At 37.5% G+C, this 19,162-nt stretch overlaps 2 protein-coding genes across 3 annotated transcripts; both read left to right on the forward strand.

The window, feature by feature from the left end:
* Positions 1–252: 252 nt before the first annotated feature.
* hspa4b (heat shock protein 4b) lies at positions 253–14,365 on the forward strand. Its single transcript, XM_077235856.1, has 19 exons — positions 253–549; positions 1,802–1,859; positions 1,974–2,114; positions 2,340–2,462; positions 4,175–4,274; positions 4,362–4,495; positions 4,584–4,828; positions 7,821–7,897; positions 7,987–8,138; positions 8,258–8,364; positions 8,483–8,616; positions 10,817–11,001; positions 11,166–11,258; positions 11,606–11,761; positions 11,843–11,968; positions 12,585–12,692; positions 13,327–13,446; positions 13,536–13,697; positions 13,878–14,365. The coding sequence occupies exons 1-19, from the start codon at positions 443–445 to the stop codon at positions 14,073–14,075; spliced, it is 2,526 nt and encodes an 841-aa protein (XP_077091971.1). The 5' UTR covers positions 253–442; the 3' UTR covers positions 14,076–14,365.
* Positions 14,366–14,798: 433 nt separating this feature from the next.
* gnpda1 (glucosamine-6-phosphate deaminase 1) lies at positions 14,799–17,362 on the forward strand. 2 transcript variants are annotated; one of them, XM_077235858.1, is made up of 7 exons: positions 14,799–15,264; positions 15,624–15,761; positions 15,845–15,946; positions 16,053–16,235; positions 16,308–16,492; positions 16,908–17,082; positions 17,185–17,362. In XM_077235858.1, exons 2-7 carry the CDS (start codon positions 15,638–15,640, stop codon positions 17,223–17,225), a joined length of 810 nt encoding a protein of 269 aa, XP_077091973.1. In that variant the 5' UTR covers positions 14,799–15,264; positions 15,624–15,637; the 3' UTR covers positions 17,226–17,362. The 2 variants fall into 2 exon arrangements, with proteins under 2 accessions (XP_077091973.1, XP_077091974.1); XM_077235859.1 differs by having other exon boundaries at positions 15,190–15,264; positions 15,614–15,761.
* The last annotated feature ends 1,800 nt before the right edge of the window (positions 17,363–19,162 follow it).

Consider the following 19,162-nt stretch of genomic DNA (forward strand, 5'->3'; position numbering starts at 1 on the left):
AACGACCACTCTTAAAGAAAAAAATAGCCTATTAGCTATGATTACCACTCTGTGTTAAGAATACCTAAATAAATGTGTAAAGAAAACAGATAAATATCAAAACATGAACAAATATTTTAAATGCATTACTAATTGTACAGTACACACACACATACACATTAGAAGTGCTAGTAAAAAATCTGAAACACCATTCAAATTTAAAGGGATTCAGATGAGGACCTTTGAGTTGGACTGGTTGGACCTTTTAGCTCCGCCTTGAACCGGAAGTGGTCCTGTTTTTTCATGAGCGGCGTTTATCATCCGCAGCCTCATTCCTCCAAGAAGTTACAGTAGAATAATGAATTAAACCCGTCTTATTTACTCCTCACATTTTACAGATCGATCATCTAGTCCACATTTGTGTTCGGGCTTATTGTATTTGAGTAATCACATTGTTTTTAAGATGTCTGTAGTGGGTTTTGACGTGGGTTTTCTGAACTGCTATGTAGCGGTAGCTCGAGCCGGAGGAATCGAGACTGTGGCCAATGAATACAGCGACCGATGCACACCGTGAGTCTGCTTTATTTACTCATCCATAAAACAAACACATACAGAGTAATGATCACGCCAACCTTTACCTGAGCTGTGTGCCGGTGGAAATCTGCTGTTAACTGGCTCTCTATCTGTGACGGACATTGATCAGACAGTGATGAGCCTCCTTAGTGCTGCTGCGTGATTGCATATTCAAAATCTATGGTAGTTTAAAAAAATACTATCATGTGTATAAATGTTACTTTCTAATTAGTGTAGATTGAGAAACAGCAGGCTGTTACACTAAACCTGTATCACTTCTTTATTAAAATGTTTTCCCTTTCTCTTCAGGTTATATTGTACTTTTATTGTATTGTATTTAACTTAGAGCGACACAATTTTTTTATGCGTTTTTATGCTTACCAAACACACACACAACCAAATATATATATATATATATATATATATATATATATATATATATATATATATCAGTACTGTCAAATCGATTAATTGTATCTAACATCAAAGTTATTATAAAAAAATAATATATAATATGTGTGTATATACAGTACCGGTCAAAAGTTTGGAAACATTACTTTTTTGAATGGTTTTGAAGGAAGTCCCTTATGCTCATCAAGAATTTATTTGACCAAATAAATATTGTGAAAAATTGTTACAATTTAGAATAATGGTTTTCTTTTTTAATATACTTTTAAAACATAATTTATTCCAGTGATGTCAAAGCTGAATTTTCAGCAGCATTACTCCAGTCTTCAGTGTCACCTGATCCTTCAGAAATCATAATAATATGCTAATTTATTATCAATGTTGGAAACAGTTGTTCTGCTTAGTATTTTTTTTTATAACCTGTGATCAGGATTCTTTGATGAATAAAAAGTTGAACAAGAACAGCATTTATTTAAAATAAATATTGTTTGTTACAATATACACTACCGTTCCAAAGTTTGGGGTCAGTAATTTTTTTTTTTTTTTTTTTTTTTAAAGAAATTAATGCTTTTATTCAGCAAGGATGCAAGTTATTTTTTTTAAAAACATGATAGTAAAGATTTATATTGTTAGAAAAGATTTCTATTTTTAATGACTTTATTCAGCAATGAATCCTGAAATTGTGTCATAGGTTCCAGAATCATCATATTAGAATGATTTCTGAAGGATCATGTGACACTGAAGATTGAAGTAAAATTCAGCTTTGCATCACAAGCTGATATATATATATTACCAGGACAGTCATTTGTCATAATGTTTGGCTATTTGTGTTTCACCACAGAGCATGCGTGTCTTTTGGACCACGAAATCGATCTATTGGAGCTGCAGCAAAAAGCCAGGTATGTGATGTTTTTCTTAAAAGACAGGATTTGGTTAATGTATCCCTTAAAGCTGTCTTCACACAGTCTTCATGTTTGTAATCATGCACTTTTTTTGTCTCCTTTTAAACACAGATGGTCACCCACTGCAAAAACACTGTCCAAGGATTCAAGCGTTTCCATGGTCGGGCATTCTCAGATCCATTTGTCCAGAACATGAAGTCCAGTCTCGTTTATGACCTGGCACAGATGCCATCGGGCACAACGGGCATTAAGGTAGCTGAATGTCGTGATCAAGCAAACCGAGATTCGATTGCCATGTGCAAACACAACATGTTATGAGATGACTGATCTGTGCCAGCATTGTTTAAAGGTCTAGTTTTGGCAGCAAAGACTTCTTGTAAAGCCAAGCACAGAGTTCTGTTGTGCAATGAATGTGTGAATGTTTTGTGAGCTGTTTCTGTCCTTTAGCAGTCCGTATTGTCTCTGATGTTGTTGTAGGTGATGTACATGGAGGAGGAGAAGGTGTTCAGCATTGAACAGGTCACTGCGATGCTCCTCACCAAACTCAAGGAGACCGCAGAGAGTGCCCTCAAGAAGCCTGTTGCAGACTGTGTCATCTCTGTGAGTTTGAAAACCACTAAAGCCCTATTCGGACGGGACTGGTTTTCTGAACGGCGCTTGGGTTACAGTTCTTTCTAGATGTGGGCGTTACGTTACAGGAGGTCATGTGATGTGGTTGCGTGCATCACGTATGATGTATTCGTCGTTTAATTCATTATTTTTTATGATTTGACTTTCCTCAATTTTTATATTAATGTTATACTACTTTTTCGCTGAATGCCGTTCATATTGAAAGTAGTGCTGGGCGGTTTGACCAAAAATTTATATCACGTTTTTTTTCAAAATTATGCCGGTTTTCCAGTTTATGACGTTTTTTTTTTTTTCATGCATAATCAGGTGTTCAAAGCATTTTCTACTGGTTGAGAGAGGAATTACTGCAGTAAATTGACTTAGGATGGTCTATTTTACTGTCATTAGTGAATATTGTTGAATAGAATTGTTATTTCTTAACGTTCTAATAACGTTCTTATAACCAGGAAGTAACGTTAATACAACGTTTATATAACGAGAGAATTGAACGTTCTTATAATGTTTTGAATGGAGTTCTTATAACCAAGAAATAACGTTAATACAACGTCTAAAAAACTGGACATTTTGAATGTTCCTAGAACATTCAGAAATAACGTTAACGTTTTTATAACTTAATGGGAACGTTATGAAAACATTCTTATAACCTAAAATTGTTAGCTGGGGAAGAGGAGAGATCGCAATTGCACTGAACACTGAACACAGCGAGCCCAGAGAAAATAGACCTATTTTAACAAGAGCAGCGTGTATCTGAGAGCGCCGCACATTATATTCCGCGCACGAGCAGAGAGATTCGCGCTCGCGCATTATATTAATGTACTTTCGCGCTACAATAATGCGCTCCGCATCCATCGTCCATGTAACGTAACAGAGCACTGCTGTTTGTTTACCCTCACTCGTCGCTGCTTAGAAGTGCAGCATTGTAAAGGGTCCGTTTGAAACAGTGTCGCGCAGCGTAACGTTCGTTCCGAACGTTGTGTAATTAAATACACCGGTATGGCGGTTTATTAAAAAACAAAATCGTGACGAAAATATAAACCGGTTTTCGGTTTGAACCGGTTTACCGCCCAGCACTAATTGAAAGGTGCAACGTGTGCAAACAGTTGGTCAGGTTAGTCAATAACGTATGAGGAGAACCGTTGGGTTCTCAATTACAGACATTCACCTCTGGATGGGATTCCATTTCTCAGAAGACAATCGAGTTTGCTGGAAAACAGTGAGGATATTTCGACATAAATCCGGATACATTTGAAAATACCCTCCGTCCACACTAGCCTTTTTCAATCGTTTCACATCCACTATGAAACGTTGGTAAACGCTAAAATCATAACAAAAAACAAAAACATAAAAAAATATGTGTTTTCTAATGTATCCGGATTAGTGTAGACGTAGCCTAGTAATTTGCTCTAGAATGGTTTTGTGCAGTTTTGGATGGGATTAAAATCTTTGAAACACACATTTCTCTAACCTCCTCCTAGTACCATCCGAAATGGGCTTAATATCTCACAAGATCACCTGAAAGATGCAGTTATGCTACATATAATAGTTAGATTTGGTAAATGATCTATGGTAATTTTTTCCCTCAGTCCATTTTCTGTAAAGGAGACAGACATCCACCTTAGAGATCATGAATACTCTGATATCACTTTCCTAAGTGAATGCTGTTAAAAATCCCTGCTTCTAAGGTCCCGTGCTTCTATACCGATTCTGAGAGGAGATCCGTCATCGACGCAGCTCAGATTGCAGGACTCAACTGTCTGAGACTCATGAATGAAACCACTGCTGGTGAGTGTTTCCTGCTTTAATGTGCCGTTTCACTTGCAACAATCCAATTTCCCACTCTTATATGACACCTGTTGTTTTCCCACGCAGTTGCTCTGGCATATGGGATCTACAAGCAGGATCTTCCAACTCCTGAGGAAAAGCCAAAGACTGTGGTGTTTGTGGATATTGGCCATTCAGGCTACCAGGTCTCTGTGTGTGCCTTTAATAAAGGCAAGCTCAAGGTGCGTACCAATGACATGTATCTCCTCGAAAATGTGGTCATGAATAGTATGTGAAATTATAGACGGATTGTTTTTTCTGCCCGTACAGATTCTTGCTACAGCCTTTGATGCTGAAATGGGAGGAAAATACTTTGATGAGAAGCTGGTCAAACATTTTTGTGACGAGTTTGCAGTGAAGTACAAGCTGGATGTGAAGACCAAGCCCAGAGCTCTGGTGCGACTCTACCAGGAATGTGAAAAGCTCAAGAAGCTGATGAGTGCCAACTCCTCGGACCTGCCACTGAACATCGAGTGTTTCATGAACGACATTGATGTTTCAAGCAAACTCAACAGGTACAGAGTTATTTAATGAAGAAATCACTTGCAAAGTCGTTAAAATCCTGTCGTCATTTAAACACCATCGTGTCGTTTCCAAGCTGCTCTTTTTCTTAAGTCAAGGAAAGGGATCAAGGAATCCAAAAAGCATCATAAAATGAAAAGTAATCCACATGATTTGTGTGCTACATTAAGTCTTGAGTAGGGGTGTGCGATATATATCTCTTCGATAATATCGTGATTGTTGTTTTAACCATGTATGTCCCCCACTAGAGAGCGCACGACCACGTGATGTAGTCTAGTAAGTTATGGTGCATTCAAGTCATGTCGTAAAGATCGTATTTACGAGTTGAGCGCACATGAACACCACCACAATGTCGTAAATACCAGTGGGAAGCTTGGGATTTTCTTTAAGTGTTGAGGTCATGTCACTGAGAAACATGGCGGAATACCACAATATTCGCTAAAAGCTATTTACTAATTTACTATTAGCTATTTACTAAAGCTAATAATACTAAAAGCTATTTACTAATTTACTATTAGCTATTTACTAAAGCTAATCATACTAAAAGCTATTTACTAATTTACTATTAGCTATTTACTAAAGCTAATAATACTAAAAGCTATTTACTAATTTACTATTAGCTATTTACTAAAGCTAATAATACTAAAAGCTATTTACTAATTTACTATTAGCTATTTACTAAAGCTAATAATACTAAAAGCTATTTACTAATTTACTATTAGCTATTTACTAAAGCTAATAATACTAAAAGCTATTTACTAATTTACTATTAGCTATTTACTAAAGCTAATAATACTAAAAACTATTTACTAATTTACTATTAGCTATTTACTAAAGCTAATCATACCAAAAGCTATTTAGCAGTGAAATTGTCAGGCCTTTCTGTTAACAGTGCAGTAAGCTGATTGCCTGCACAGAATATGATGGCATTATATAATACAACAATGTAATATGAAACGATAAAGTTTGCAGGCTTCATAAATTAATTAAAAACATAAAAAAGCAAAAAACACCTGATGCACATTTCTTTGTTCTTCATTTTCTATAGGTAGAGTTAAGTTAGACTTGTGCGCTTGCGCTCGTGCACGCTTTCACGTGGTGAGCAGATATAAATGCTATGATTTATATCATTTAATATAGTTCATAACACGAAGAGTGATGTTTTTTCATCCAAATATCATCACGATTATAAATGTTATATTTATTTTGTACTACAGTTCAATAAATTAAAAAGTTAATATCAAGTGACTTACATTTTAGACATAGTATTGCCTGTTTTTGCTTTATTTCGCCAACGAAAATAGTTCCATACAACGACACAGGACTGTTTTGCGTCTCTGAGCAACACGTTTCGTGACTGAATGAACGAATCGTTTGAACGAATGACTCACTCAAATGCTTCGTTTCCGAATGAATCAGCCGTTTAAATGAATCGGTTGAAACAATGACTCACTCATTAACAGTGACTTGCTGTCCTCTACTGGCGGATTTAATTTAACAATTAAAGTATATTTTTTGATTTTTTTAATAATGTCTAATATCAATGTACAACGTTTTATGTTTGATTTACTTTACTTTATTTATCCCCAAGGGGAAATGTATAAACAACAAAAACATTAGTTCTGCTTTTGTAACTGCAGATTAAATGCATTCATGTCCTTCTGATCTGCATTAAACAGTCTGTGCATTTAAAAGCCACTTCAGATGCAGCTTCTTTCCTCTGCATTGCAAAGATCAATTTTGTTGATACTGATTTTATTTGATTGTTAACAGCCCTATTGTGTCTTATTATTGTAATAGAATTTGATTTAATGCAAAAAAGCGATTCATGCATCTAATTAGGTTAAAACGTGGCTTTATAATGGAAAAAATACCCATAAAAGGTTAAAATCTATTTAATCTTATTGGAAAAGATTTCTGTCTCTGCTGCAAACTGACCACCATATAATGTGAAGAATATCCAAAACGTTAGGGGTCAGCTGTCCTAAACCTGCAAAAAGAATCAACACAATAAAAGCATTCATCAAAATATCATCTAATTTTCATTATCGATAAATCCCAGAAAATATCGAGATTTAGTTTTTTTGTCAATATCGCACACCCCTAGTCTTGAGAGGTTAGTTCACCCAAAAATGAAAATTCTGTCATCATTTACTCACCCTCATGTCGTTCCAAACCCATAAGACTTTCGCTCATCTTCGAAACACAGGATGAAGATATTTTTAATGAAATCTGAGAGATTCCTGCCCCTTCATGGAAAGTCCATATAAATAAAACGTTGACGCTTCAATAAATTCATAAAGCCATTGTAAAAGTAATCCCTATTAATCAAGCACTTTAATCCAAGTATTCTAGAGAGAGTATGTTTGTACTTCTGTTAACCATACATGTGAATAAAAGCCTACATTAAATCAAGTCATTATGTAATGCTGGAAGCTTACGCAGCTATTTTGAACCAATAATCTGAACAAAAAGCAGTTAAAGGATGCCTGCATAATTCCAATAAAGTTATCTGACTTCAATATAATTAATCTGACTCCATTAAAGTTGTATTCTTTAGAAAAAAAGGGTATTCTTTAGAGAAAAAAAAGGGTAAAGGTCTATAAAAAGGTATAAAAAACATTCATTAGTGTTTGAAAGGTGAATAAAAGACTTATATTGGTGTCGAATGAGGACAGAATTTGAATTGTTTTGTGAACTAGGCTATGCTTTTAAAATTCTTGAATCTTGTCCTGATATCTCATTTGCATATTCAGTCTTGAGTCAAAACCCAATAGCATGCAAATGAGATTTGAGTCTTACAGTCATGTTTGGAATGAGTTTTTTGCAGAACGAATCAAGAGAGTTTTTTTGTTGTTGCATGAACTCCCTTTTCATGCACAACCTGTTATACTGTGTTGCACATTCATTCATGTCCTTTATCAGAGATGTTATCTGGTCAGTAGTTAATTCTGAGCTTTATATATTGTTTTATTCCTGTGGCAGGGCTCAGTTTGAAGAGATGTGTGCTGATATTTTAGCCAGAGTGGAACCTCCCTTGCGCAGTTTATTGGAACAAGCTCGTAAGTAATGACCCTTTCTTGGATAATAACAGTGTACGTCATTGAAATCATTCATTAACCCTGTCTGTCTGTCACCACCTTCTGTGCAGATCTGAAAAAAGATGACGTCCATGCTGTAGAAATAGTGGGCGGTGCCTCTAGAATGCCGGCCATTAAAGAAAGAATCGGCAAGTTCTTTGGGAAGGAGCCCAGCACGACGCTGAATGCAGATGAAGCCGTGGCCAGAGGATGTGCCCTCCAGGTCAGGTTCTTCTGCTGACTAAAGCCATGCTAATTGTTTAACACGACTGTATTTGATAGCGTTCGTGACCTGTCAGTGTTCTTCGACCCCTTCATTGGCTCCGTTTCCTGATTTCGCAGTGCGCTATCCTCTCCCCTGCATTTAAAGTCCGTGAGATCTCCATAACAGACGTGGTTCCGTTTCCCATCTCTCTGAAATGGAATTCTGCAGCTGAAGATGGAGTCAGGTACAAGCAGCTGTGACGTTCAGAGATTGTGATCAAGTTATTAGTTTGCATTTCAGTCATTGTGCTTTGATAGCAATACATGATTTTATTTAGAATGATTTTAAATGTTCCATTTCAGCGACTGTGAGGTGTTCCCAAAGAACCATGCAGCGCCTTTCTCCAAAGTGTTGACATTTTACCGGAGAGAGCCGTTCTCCTTGGATGCGTATTACAACTGCCCTAAAGAGCTCCCTTATCCAGATCCCACAATAGGTAAGCACACAAAAACACATCCAAAAGGAACACTCGCCAAGTGTAAAAACGACTTATTAGTGAGTAAATAAGGGATAATCCGTGGCTAGCTGTGTATTAAATAATTTGTTTGAATGAAGGAATTATAGCATTTATTTGATTTAATTATCGAGAATGAGAGCTGTGACAGTTAAGCTTTGAGTTTAATTACTTCAAAACTTCATTACCTCCTCGTTTCTGAGAAATATAATGGAGCGATTGAGTAGTGAAGCTGTTCTATTAATAAAAGTAGCGGGGCAGGGTTGATGAGTTTTTGTGCTCCTGTATGTTTCTGTGTGTGTGTACAGCACAAATCTCTGATCTCTGTGTGAGTGGTGTGTGTGCATTATTGTTGAACAGTGATTAAACTGACTGGAACTCTCTGTGCCTTAAACTGTTTTAATGAACACTTTTCAGCCAATCAGAATCGAGTATTCAGACAGACTATGGCTGCACTATTTATTGAAATTATCTAAATATTGCAAATGTACATATATCAATGGCTTAAGATAAATTAATGATTTTAATACTTCAAAAGATTACGAAAAGTGGTCAATGCAGACAGCAGAGAATAGACTGGACACATGACTCTAACATACATGTGACATGCTTCATGTTATTGAATGCAATAAGTGAAGTACTCTCGCACAGGAAGCCTCCTCTCGGACAGCGCATAATCCTGATCATTTTCAGTTTTAAAATATATTTCAATAGAATCCACATTTATTTTACACACTTAAAGCATTATCGTATCGCATATCAAAATCACATTATTTAACGAGTTATTGCATATCGCACTTTTCTTTAAAGGGACATTGTGTAGGAATTTCTCCCAACTAGCGGTGAAATTGTATTTTGCATTCAAACGAATTGTGCTCTCCAGCACCTCGCTTTTTCAAATGCGTGTTGCATCTACGGTAGCTGTTATGTACCAAAAAGCTATGACAGGATGTCTTCTAATAGCACTTCGTCGATTTTTCCTTCGGGTGAACAGGTTTGTTATTTCAAACAAACTGCAACTTGACACAACGAACGAACGAACGAATGTTACAGTATGAATTACTGACTGACTTGCCGGGGCAGTGACAAGCGCCTCTCACTGCTCTGCTCCTCCACTTCTGTTGCTTTCAGTTACGTGACGCTGGCTCTGAACGAAAACGCGTTGTGGAAACGGGTTGGCCTAGTACTTTTTGGCCCTCTCTGCTATTATAGTTTTTCAAGATGGCGGAACGACATGGAAGCCTCCGTGGACCTACCCGTCAAATGTATATAAAGATAATAAATTCTTTGTTTAAGAGGATAAGTCAGATCATTGGCAGAGGTATTTGTACACCATTGAGGACATATTTATGAATAAAAATATTGATTTTAGATAATAAAATACCTAAAAAGCTACACAAAGTGTTGACAAGTCGTCATGTAATCAAAATTGACCCCATTTACTTTGCTACAAACTTTGTTTGTTGTGTTAATCTTTAATCAAAATCCGAAAATTTGCTTCCGCTCTGGAAGGGTGTTCCTTCTCTGATGACGTCAGTTTGTCGGCTTGGGTTTAATATCCTTAACCACTCCGCTCCAAACGTCATTCTGCTATGAGTGAGGGAAGGAGAGGAGTGCGCTAAAGTAAAACCCAGCCCTCTACTTCAGCTTTGTGACGCATTTCCAAGTGAAACGGAATATTGAATAAAGTCAGTTGCAACTTTTGTTCTACAGGGACTTTAAGGACTTATCGCATTCAATATCATGCAGCTCTAAGACAGACCATGGTATAAATACAGTTACTGGCCAATTGTCTTTTTTTTATTGCTAAATAATGCATTGTTTCAATTGCAGCACAACAATAGTCTGACTGCTCAGTTGTTTTATTTGTTGTTTTAAAAAGAATTGAGGTACCTACCTATCCATGTATGTATTTAATTACAAAAAATTTGTCCTTGTAATGTTTAATCAAAAGGCCATAACTGAATATTCCGGTGAAAACCGTAAGAAACAGGAGAAATACAAAACAAATAATTCTGTTGCTATTGAAACGTATTTAAGGAAATGCAAAAATACATGCATTTGTTTGGCCAGGTGGAAAATATTCTTGGCCTGTTTGCTTTTCATAGCTTATATTTACTGTACAATCTTGTAAAACTTGTCATGAATACGACTTTGTTAACATGTATACGCTGTCATGCAGGCCAGTATGTTGTCCAGAAGGTGGTTCCCCAGGCCTCAGGCGAGAGTTCAAAGGTTAAGGTGAAGGTGCGAGTGAACATCCATGGCATCTTCAGTGTGTCCAGTGCCTCTCTAGTGGAGGTGCAGAAATCTGAGGAGGAAGAGGAGAGCATGGACACAGAGCAGAGCACAGAAAAAGAAAATGAGGTATTGCTTCAGGATTTTACAGTCCACACACCCTCTCTCACAACTGCTCTCACACCCTCATCCTGACCTGTATTTTTGTATTACTCCATGTTGTTAGTGCATTCATTCTGCTCAGCTCTACATCATGGGTAAAGCTGCCACCATGTGTTTGCAATCATTCACAGAACAAAATGCAGGTTGATCAAGATGAACAAAAGACTTCAGGAAATGGAGATCAGGAAGATGGAGAGAAAAAAGCTGGAACGGAAGAAATGGAGGTAAATGGGATCTACCAGTAGCATTAATTGAATGACTCAATCATTTATCAAATCACCGTTCAAATTACCACCACATAACTAAAGGTCCTTTCACACCAAGGATGATCACTAAAGCGATAACAATAAAGATATAGTTTTAAAAAAAATTGAATCTAAGAATAGTATTGTCCACACCACAACTATAATGATAACGGCACAAAGGAACAATGTTAGGGGAATCAGACTAATTCAGAACTTTTTTCAGAAAACCAATCAGAATCCATCCTGCTTTAAAGAACTTGAGATTATCGTTATAGTTGTTGTTGTGAACGTGTCTTTATAATGGTTCTCTCCGTGGATTTGTTCAGACATCAGCAGAGGAAGGCAAACAGGAGAAGAAATCGGATCAGCCTCCACAAGCCAAGAAGCCCAAAGTGAAAACAAAGGTCCTGGAGCTGCCTATTGAAAACAACCCACAGTGGCAGCTAGCCAATGACATGCTCAATCTCTTCGTGGAGAGCGAGGTATGCTTTCTGAAGCTGGATTAAGGGGGACGTGTTTTTTTAACATCGAGTTAAATCTACTGTGAAATTGCTTTTCCTCAGGGAAAGATGATCATGCAGGACAAGCTCGAGAAGGAGCGCAACGATGCCAAGAACTATGTGGAGGAGTACGTGTACGAGATGAGGGACAAACTGCACGGGATATTCGAGAAGTTCGTCAATGAGAGTGTGAGAACAGTCGCATGGCTTGAAATCGAAATGCATGGTGTCCAACGGAGGAGTTTCTCATGAAACTCCATACGAAATATTTATTAGCTAGAGTTTGCTCTTTATAAGAGAAATATCTGCATGAAACCATTTTGAAATCCTTGTCCAGTGATTACAAAAGATTGGAAAATTTCTAGACATTGATTGGTCAGGTGTGGGAATCCGGTGAATGACCTGGTATTATTTTTGTCATATATTGATGTTTTATATCGCTATAACTTAGAAATCACAGACTTTTATTATGATTGTGGAAGTTTTAAAAATGCATTGATATCCCTGTCGGAATGATGACACACAAATCTCAGTGCTTGACAGTGTTATTTTAGTACTTATATAATGTTATAGTATTTAATAATATTTTGAATTGTATTTATATATATATATATATATATATATATATATATATATTCAGAATTTAGTTTAGGTTTTATTTTTGTAGTAGTAGTTTAAGTTAATCATATGATAACTAGTTATAATTTTTCATCATGTATTTATTTTATTTTAGCTTTATTTAACAAAAATTGTATTTTATAGTTTTAGTTACAAATAACAACACTGGTGCTGTTTTCTCTTACAGGACAGAGATGCTCTCGCATTAAAACTAGAGGACACTGAGGTCTGGCTGTATGAGGATGGTGAAGACCAGTCTAAACAAGTATACATCGACAAACTTGGTGAACTGAAGGTACCAAATGTCTTTTGATGTCTATAGTTTATGATGTAAGATGTAAAATGATATATGAGCTTACACTTTATATTAGGTGTATTTAGCTACTATGTACTTGCATCAAAAAATAGGTACAATGTACTTACTCTGTTCATGTCCGTATTGTAAAACACTTGTGCTGCTACGGGTAAGGTTAGGGACAGGTTTGGTGGGATGTGTAGGTTTAAGGGTGGGTTAAGGGGTAAGGGAAGGGTCAACAGTGCAATTATAGACAAGGAAGCAAACTTGTCACCTTTCTGCGGAATTTGCAGTTTTGGCTCCAAAATAGGCCATTATTGCAATTGCTAGCCCCAAAATGCAGCAAATTTGAATGTAAAATGGGCACGGGTATTCATAACGGTGCGTGTCTACTGGCGCGGAGCAGAGCGAGCGTTTTCAGTTCATTCCTATGGAAGCTCAACTCCGCACAGTTATGAATAGAATTCGCTAATGAATCGAATTAGTGATCTAAAAGCGTGGCGCAAAAAACAGGGAAAACTCCAAATTGTATCGCCTAAGTGCAAAGTATGATTACTATTGATATTGCTAATTATACCTGTGTTATGTTTACAATCAATTAATGCCTATCAATGTATCAAAAACATCTTTGCAGAATCTCGGCCAACCCATTCAAGAGAGATACACGGAATTTGAGGAGAGACCCAGAGCTTTTGAAGAGCTGGGCAGACAGTTGCAGCAATACATGAAGATTGTAGAGGCCTACAAAACCAAGGTGAGGTTGTGTTGGATTAATGTTGCATAAGGTACAAATTTACACTTGGTTGGTGCACAGTGGATTTGACGCGTCTTTTTGAATTACAGGAAGAGCAGTATGATCATCTGGATGAGGCAGAGGTTCAGAAGGTGGACAGGATGGTGAATGATGTCATGATCTGGATGAACAGTAAAATGAACCAGCAGAGTAAACAGAGTCTCGCCGTCGAGCCTGTGGTGAAAATATCAGAGATACAGGCCAAAACACGGGTCAGTCACAGTTATATTGACTTTTTGTCTAGAGCACATGAGTATGCTAGCATTCAGATATCATTTAGTACTATGGTGCATATAGAAGTACTATGGTACTGGCATTTTATACCATAACCAGGTTTCTGCCACAATACCATTTTGATACATTTGTATTAAATATCTTCCTGTTTTCTATAGGAGCTGTTCTCCACTTGCAATCCCATTGTGACCAAACCCAAGCCCAAAGTGGACTTGCCAAAAGAAGAGAACCCTGCAGAACCCAATGGGCCGGTCAACACGCAGGAAAAACCTGAAGCCCAGCCCAGCGGCACAGAGCAAGCTGCTGCTGACAGTGCTGACACCACAGAAGCCAAGCCTGGCATGGACCTCGATTAACCACGCTGTGTAATGTTATGTTAACGTTACACGTTATGTTATGTGACATAATGTTTTGTTAATGTTAACTTATATTTCCAGTGACCGCTAACGCTAAATCATCATCCTCGCAGCGGGGTGACTCTGGCAATGAGAGAATACATTTGCATGTCCTTTTATATTAAGAAAAACATAAATCATAATGCTGTTAGACTTCTGATTGAGAACCATTATGTTTGCCCATGATTGAGATGCTGTTAAATGCTGGTTCTGTCAACTGTTGTTTCAATAAATACGTATCGAAACATTCAGTTTGTGCACGTTTATATTGTAGTATTACTTTAACATAGAACAAAAGCATGTGTATTTGTTTTGTGTAGTGTAGTTTGCTTCAACTATTGGTTTATTAATAAGTTTACAAATGTTACTTGTAGGCTTAAACGTGTTACAAAAATTTTCAAATTTTGGTTATATGCGTTATTTTACATGCAGCACCCTGTTTGCATATTGCGAATCACATATTCGTTTTTTTTTAAGTGGGCAAAGCAAATGATGATGTTGGCTTGTCCTACCTCATAGGATATTTTTGACAATCCAAAAATTAATATCACAGCCTACCAAAAAAATATTGCAATTTTAACAATCTGTTGAATTAATATTCGGTTAATTAGTAATACTAATTAAAATTATGCGGACTCCCTCGTTCTCTCTCCATCGTTTTTGTTCATTTCTGGCTAAATCATTGACACAAATTAAGGTTTTTGTACTTGTGTGACGTCTTCCAAAAATCGCAACAACAAAAAAACCCATATAAAATGAATGCAGATTAACGGCTGTATGGTAATATAATATAACCTCCTGGTATGACCAACTTTCTGAAGGCTAGATATAAACTCTCAATTCTGATGGGGATAAAAAATATATATATATTTTTTTATTCGGTGGAAGAAACGAGCTTTTTTTTTTTGTTATTGCAGAGAATAGGCTACTTAAAAAGTGTCATACATTTGTGATTAACAAGTGTACAAATCTTGTTGAATTGACCGATTTACATTCCTAAACATCCGTTTTTGTGACGCATTGTATTTCCCATTGAAAAAATCAAGTCCCGAGTGAGATCTGCAAACTCCGCAACATTTCCTCTCAATCACATGATCGTGTTTCTCTGTGCTGCTGGAGGACTTATTGCAACGTACAAACATATGATCTGGTAAGTGTTTACTAAACTAAATACGAAAACCTCTTTGTGTGTCCTCACTATAATGTCGTTTCATATTTATTATTATTCCCAGTGGTCTCACAATTTTCTAGTCACGGTCGGTTTCTATTTAAAAATTGTTATTCAGAGCATTGTACGCATAGCTTACTGAGAGCGACGCGACGCGAAAAACGGCCCTCAATAATCCGTCGTGTTTGTAGTGTACGGTTGTGTTATAACAAACTCCAGCTGCTGACAGAAGGCACTGCTGTGTAGTTTGCTTCAACTGCACTTCCGTCCTATTCTAACCATAATATGGGGCTAAAGTCTAAAGAAGGCAGCGCCTCGATTTACCTAATAGTTTCTCTCAGGCACAGGTGAAACCATGAAGCTCATCATACTCAATGACTATGACCAGGTCAGCGAATGGACTGCCAAATACATCAGGAATAGGATAAGGAAGTTTAATCCAGGTCCTGACCGATTCTTCACTCTAGGTCTTCCAACAGGTAAGCGTAAAAAAAAAAAATCACTTTGTATAATGCACATTCAATTGAAACGCAGGTCTATTCTGATTGCGTGTGTATTGCAGGAAGCACTCCGCTTGGATGCTACAAGAAACTGATCGAGTATCACAAGAAGGGAGAAATATCGTTTCAGTATGTGAAAACATTTAATATGGATGAGTACGTAGGTATGTGACCGGTCATTTATGCTTGAGGGATCAAGGGTTGAACTGCCTGTCATATACTGTATTTAGTTAACACTGAACTAAGTACAAATGGTTGTTGTCTTTACAGGACTTCCTAGAGACCATCCTGAAAGTTACCATTCATTCATGTGGAATAACTTCTTCAAGCATATCGACATCCGAGCAGAGAACGCTCACATACTGGACGGAAACGCATCCAATCTAGAGAAGGAATGTCAGGACTTTGAAGCCAAAATCAAAGCTGCTGGAGGAATCGAACTTTTTGTTGGCGGTAAGACAGTAGATTGAACTTTGACCTGTGAATGGCACCATTAAACAGCTCTGCCTTGTATTCACGTTGCAGGAATTGGACCTGACGGTCACATCGCGTTCAATGAGCCTGGTTCCAGTCTTGTGTCCCGAACGCGTGTTAAGACCTTGGCTCTGGACACGATTCTGGCTAACGCGCGCTTCTTTGATGGCGACCTCTCTAAAGTCCCCACCATGGCCCTCACGGTTGGTGTTGGCACAGTGATGGACGCTCGAGAGGTACAAACATTCATATTTCAGAATCTTTATGTGCTTTTCCTAATGCACGTTAAATACGCCTATAAATGTCAGCCACTCCTGCTGCTGATGGCTTATCTTTATTGCCAAAATTACATATTTCTGGCTTTGAACATTTATTGTAAGCTAGTTATATACAGTGTGCAGCTTGCAAAAACAATTGCATACTATGTTCTGTCATTTTTATAATAAGCCGATACTTAAAATATGCATTATTAATAAAATATCACAAAATGCTACATTAATCAAAACGAGCAACTTGTGTTTGTTTTGGAAAGCACACACCATTATAAGCCTTTATGCCAGAAATAGCAACAGATTCAACAGCATCACCAAGGTCAAGAATTTCAGTTGTGGGCTGATCTGAAACAATAATAACTTGATATGACGTTTTTAGGTCATGGTCCTTATTACTGGCTCGCATAAAGCGTTTGCCCTCTATAAAGCCATAGAAGAGGGGGTGAATCACATGTGGACTGTGTCAGCGTTCCAGCAACACCCGCAGACTGTGTTTGTGTGTGATGAAGATGCCACACATGAGCTCAAGGTCAAAACAGTCAAGTATTTCAAAGGTAACAAAGAAAAGATCTCTTTCTCTCTGCTGAGGGAATAAAGTGAATGCATGAATATTGTGTATGCAAGAAAAGGACATAATCCGTTTGCTACTGTTTTAGGCTTGATGCATGTGCACAACAAGATGGTGGAAGAGCCGTAGTCTGATACTGACGTGAAGATTGGAGACGCAGCAGATATGTGGTTGTGTATTTGCCTCAAATTGTGCTCCTTTGTCTGTTTTTCTTTTATTAAACATCTCATACACATGATATATTGAATTAAAATGAGTTTATATCATTCGACTGGTAATCATTATTCCTTAAATATGAACAAATAAACCACTTATGAATAAATAAAAATTCAATTTATTTAATTTGCCTCAAATATAGAGTGTGGACTGATGCTATGGTGCACTAAGCAAGTTTATTTTAGTTTAGGTTTTACAACCCCAAATCCAGAAAAGTAAAATCTGTGTTTTGTTTATTCTCTTTAACCTTTTATTTAACTGGCAAAAGTACAAAGAAAATATTTTCAACGTTTTCACTGACCAAATCAAAGTGTCTTTTGTAAATATAATAATGCTTAATTGTTAAATGCTTTTTCATTTTATTAGTTAGTAGTTACTTGAATGGTCGAATTCACACAAAAATGATGTGTCTTAAAGGGGACACTTCATGAAAATCGAACTTTTTTTTGTTTGTTTTTTTGACAACACAGTAACTTTGTTTTGGTACGCCTTTCTCTGCAAGCATGTCAAAACATAAACGATCAGATTTCGTTCCCCATCTGAGGTAGGAAGGTGATATTATAATATTACCGCCCCTTAATCTGCAAATTTCCACCCACAGCGCTGTCATTTGGTTTTCACAAGACAACAGTGTAGCCTAACGCAATGGCAAAAGTTCAAGCAAAGCATGCAAACTGTTCTGTCGTTGCTGCACAGACGGGCACAGAACACTATTTGACCAAAAAAAGGTCACAGCTTTCTTATAAGACCTCAGGGAATTTTGTCAACTTGTGTAAAAGTTAATGACGGTAGCTACATGCAAGTCAATGAGATCAATGTAACTCCACAACAACTACATAAATGTATCCTATATACCATTCAGAAACATCCAGGTGCGTCTAAAAGTTGCAACCTCTTCCTGAGTCTCTCCGTAAGGCTGCATTCCATGCTGCCCTCCACTACTGTTTCTGAAATTTTAGTATCCGAAGCTCGGGTAAAGGATCATCCGTGTGAACGGAGGCGGGGAGCAGGAGCTCATTTGCATTTAAAGAGACACACACAAATGGCACGTTTTTGCTCACACCCAAAAAGGGGCAACTTTGACAAGCTATAATAAACGATCTGGGGGGATTATTTTGAGCTAGCCTGGGAAAACCCAGACCACTTCCGGCAAATTTAGATTTGCTCTGCAAGTAGGTCTGGCAAAGAGCTCATTGAAGTCCATTTCCAATCCGTCGAAATCGCGGCACCAATCAGAAACGTTGGGGCGGGCTTTACACGATGACGATAGCACAGCTACGGTGAAGCAGATTTTTTACATTTACAAAGATGGATGCCGCTGTGGAACTATGTGTGACGGTTATAGTTGAACATCGTCATTAGAACTCTATAACCGCCAAAACCCTGTTATTAAAATATATATTTTTTCACAAACATTTATCATAGAGTATGTTTAAATTATACTCGACGCGTCCGCACGAGCACGAAGGTACGCGGGGCAAAAATCACGCGTTCGGTGCGCAAGACCCCATTTCGCTTGCCTGTGTGCACGGGTATTTTGTAACAGCGAGCGCGGCGCCGCATCCGAGGATGAACAACTTCAAGCCGAATCTGCCCGAGCCGTACGTTTCACTCCACTGGCACCCAGTTTGCGCGTCTAAATTGCAAAGTTTTTTTTGTTAAGGTTTTGTTTACTGTGTGTGATTTATTTAATGGAAAGCACATTCACTTCCAGTTGTCTTGCTGTTAATTTTAAATAAACGTAGAGCAAGTAGCTGATCAGTGTCTGCTCGTTCATCTTCATCGCTCTGATTGGTTTTAGGTCTATCCAATTGCTCCAAGAGGCATTTGAGCTACGTCCGTTGGTGACG

This window comes from Siphateles boraxobius, unplaced genomic scaffold (genome assembly GCF_051911475.1).
Source record: "Siphateles boraxobius isolate OS27281-9 unplaced genomic scaffold, OSU_SipBor_1 2, whole genome shotgun sequence".
NCBI lineage: Eukaryota > Metazoa > Chordata > Actinopteri > Cypriniformes > Leuciscidae > Siphateles > Siphateles boraxobius.

What these genes read in the sequence shown, in the direction of transcription:
- gnpda1 (XM_077235858.1), top strand. Translation starts at nt 15,638, where the DNA reads ATGAAGCTCATCATACTCAATGACTATGACCAGGTCAGCGAATGGACT. An exon ending in CACTCTAGGTCTTCCAACAG is followed by an intron (nt 15,762 to 15,844) that starts GTAAGCGTAAAA and finishes TGTGTATTGCAG; the next exon opens with GAAGCACTCCGCTTGGATGC. An exon ending in CAGTGATGGACGCTCGAGAG is followed by an intron (nt 16,493 to 16,907) that starts GTACAAACATTC and finishes TGACGTTTTTAG; the next exon opens with GTCATGGTCCTTATTACTGG.
- hspa4b (XM_077235856.1), top strand. Translation starts at nt 443, where the DNA reads ATGTCTGTAGTGGGTTTTGACGTGGGTTTTCTGAACTGCTATGTAGCG. An exon ending in TACAGCGACCGATGCACACC is followed by an intron (nt 550 to 1,801) that starts GTGAGTCTGCTT and finishes GTTTCACCACAG; the next exon opens with AGCATGCGTGTCTTTTGGAC. An exon ending in CAGTTTATTGGAACAAGCTC is followed by an intron (nt 7,898 to 7,986) that starts GTAAGTAATGAC and finishes CCTTCTGTGCAG; the next exon opens with ATCTGAAAAAAGATGACGTC.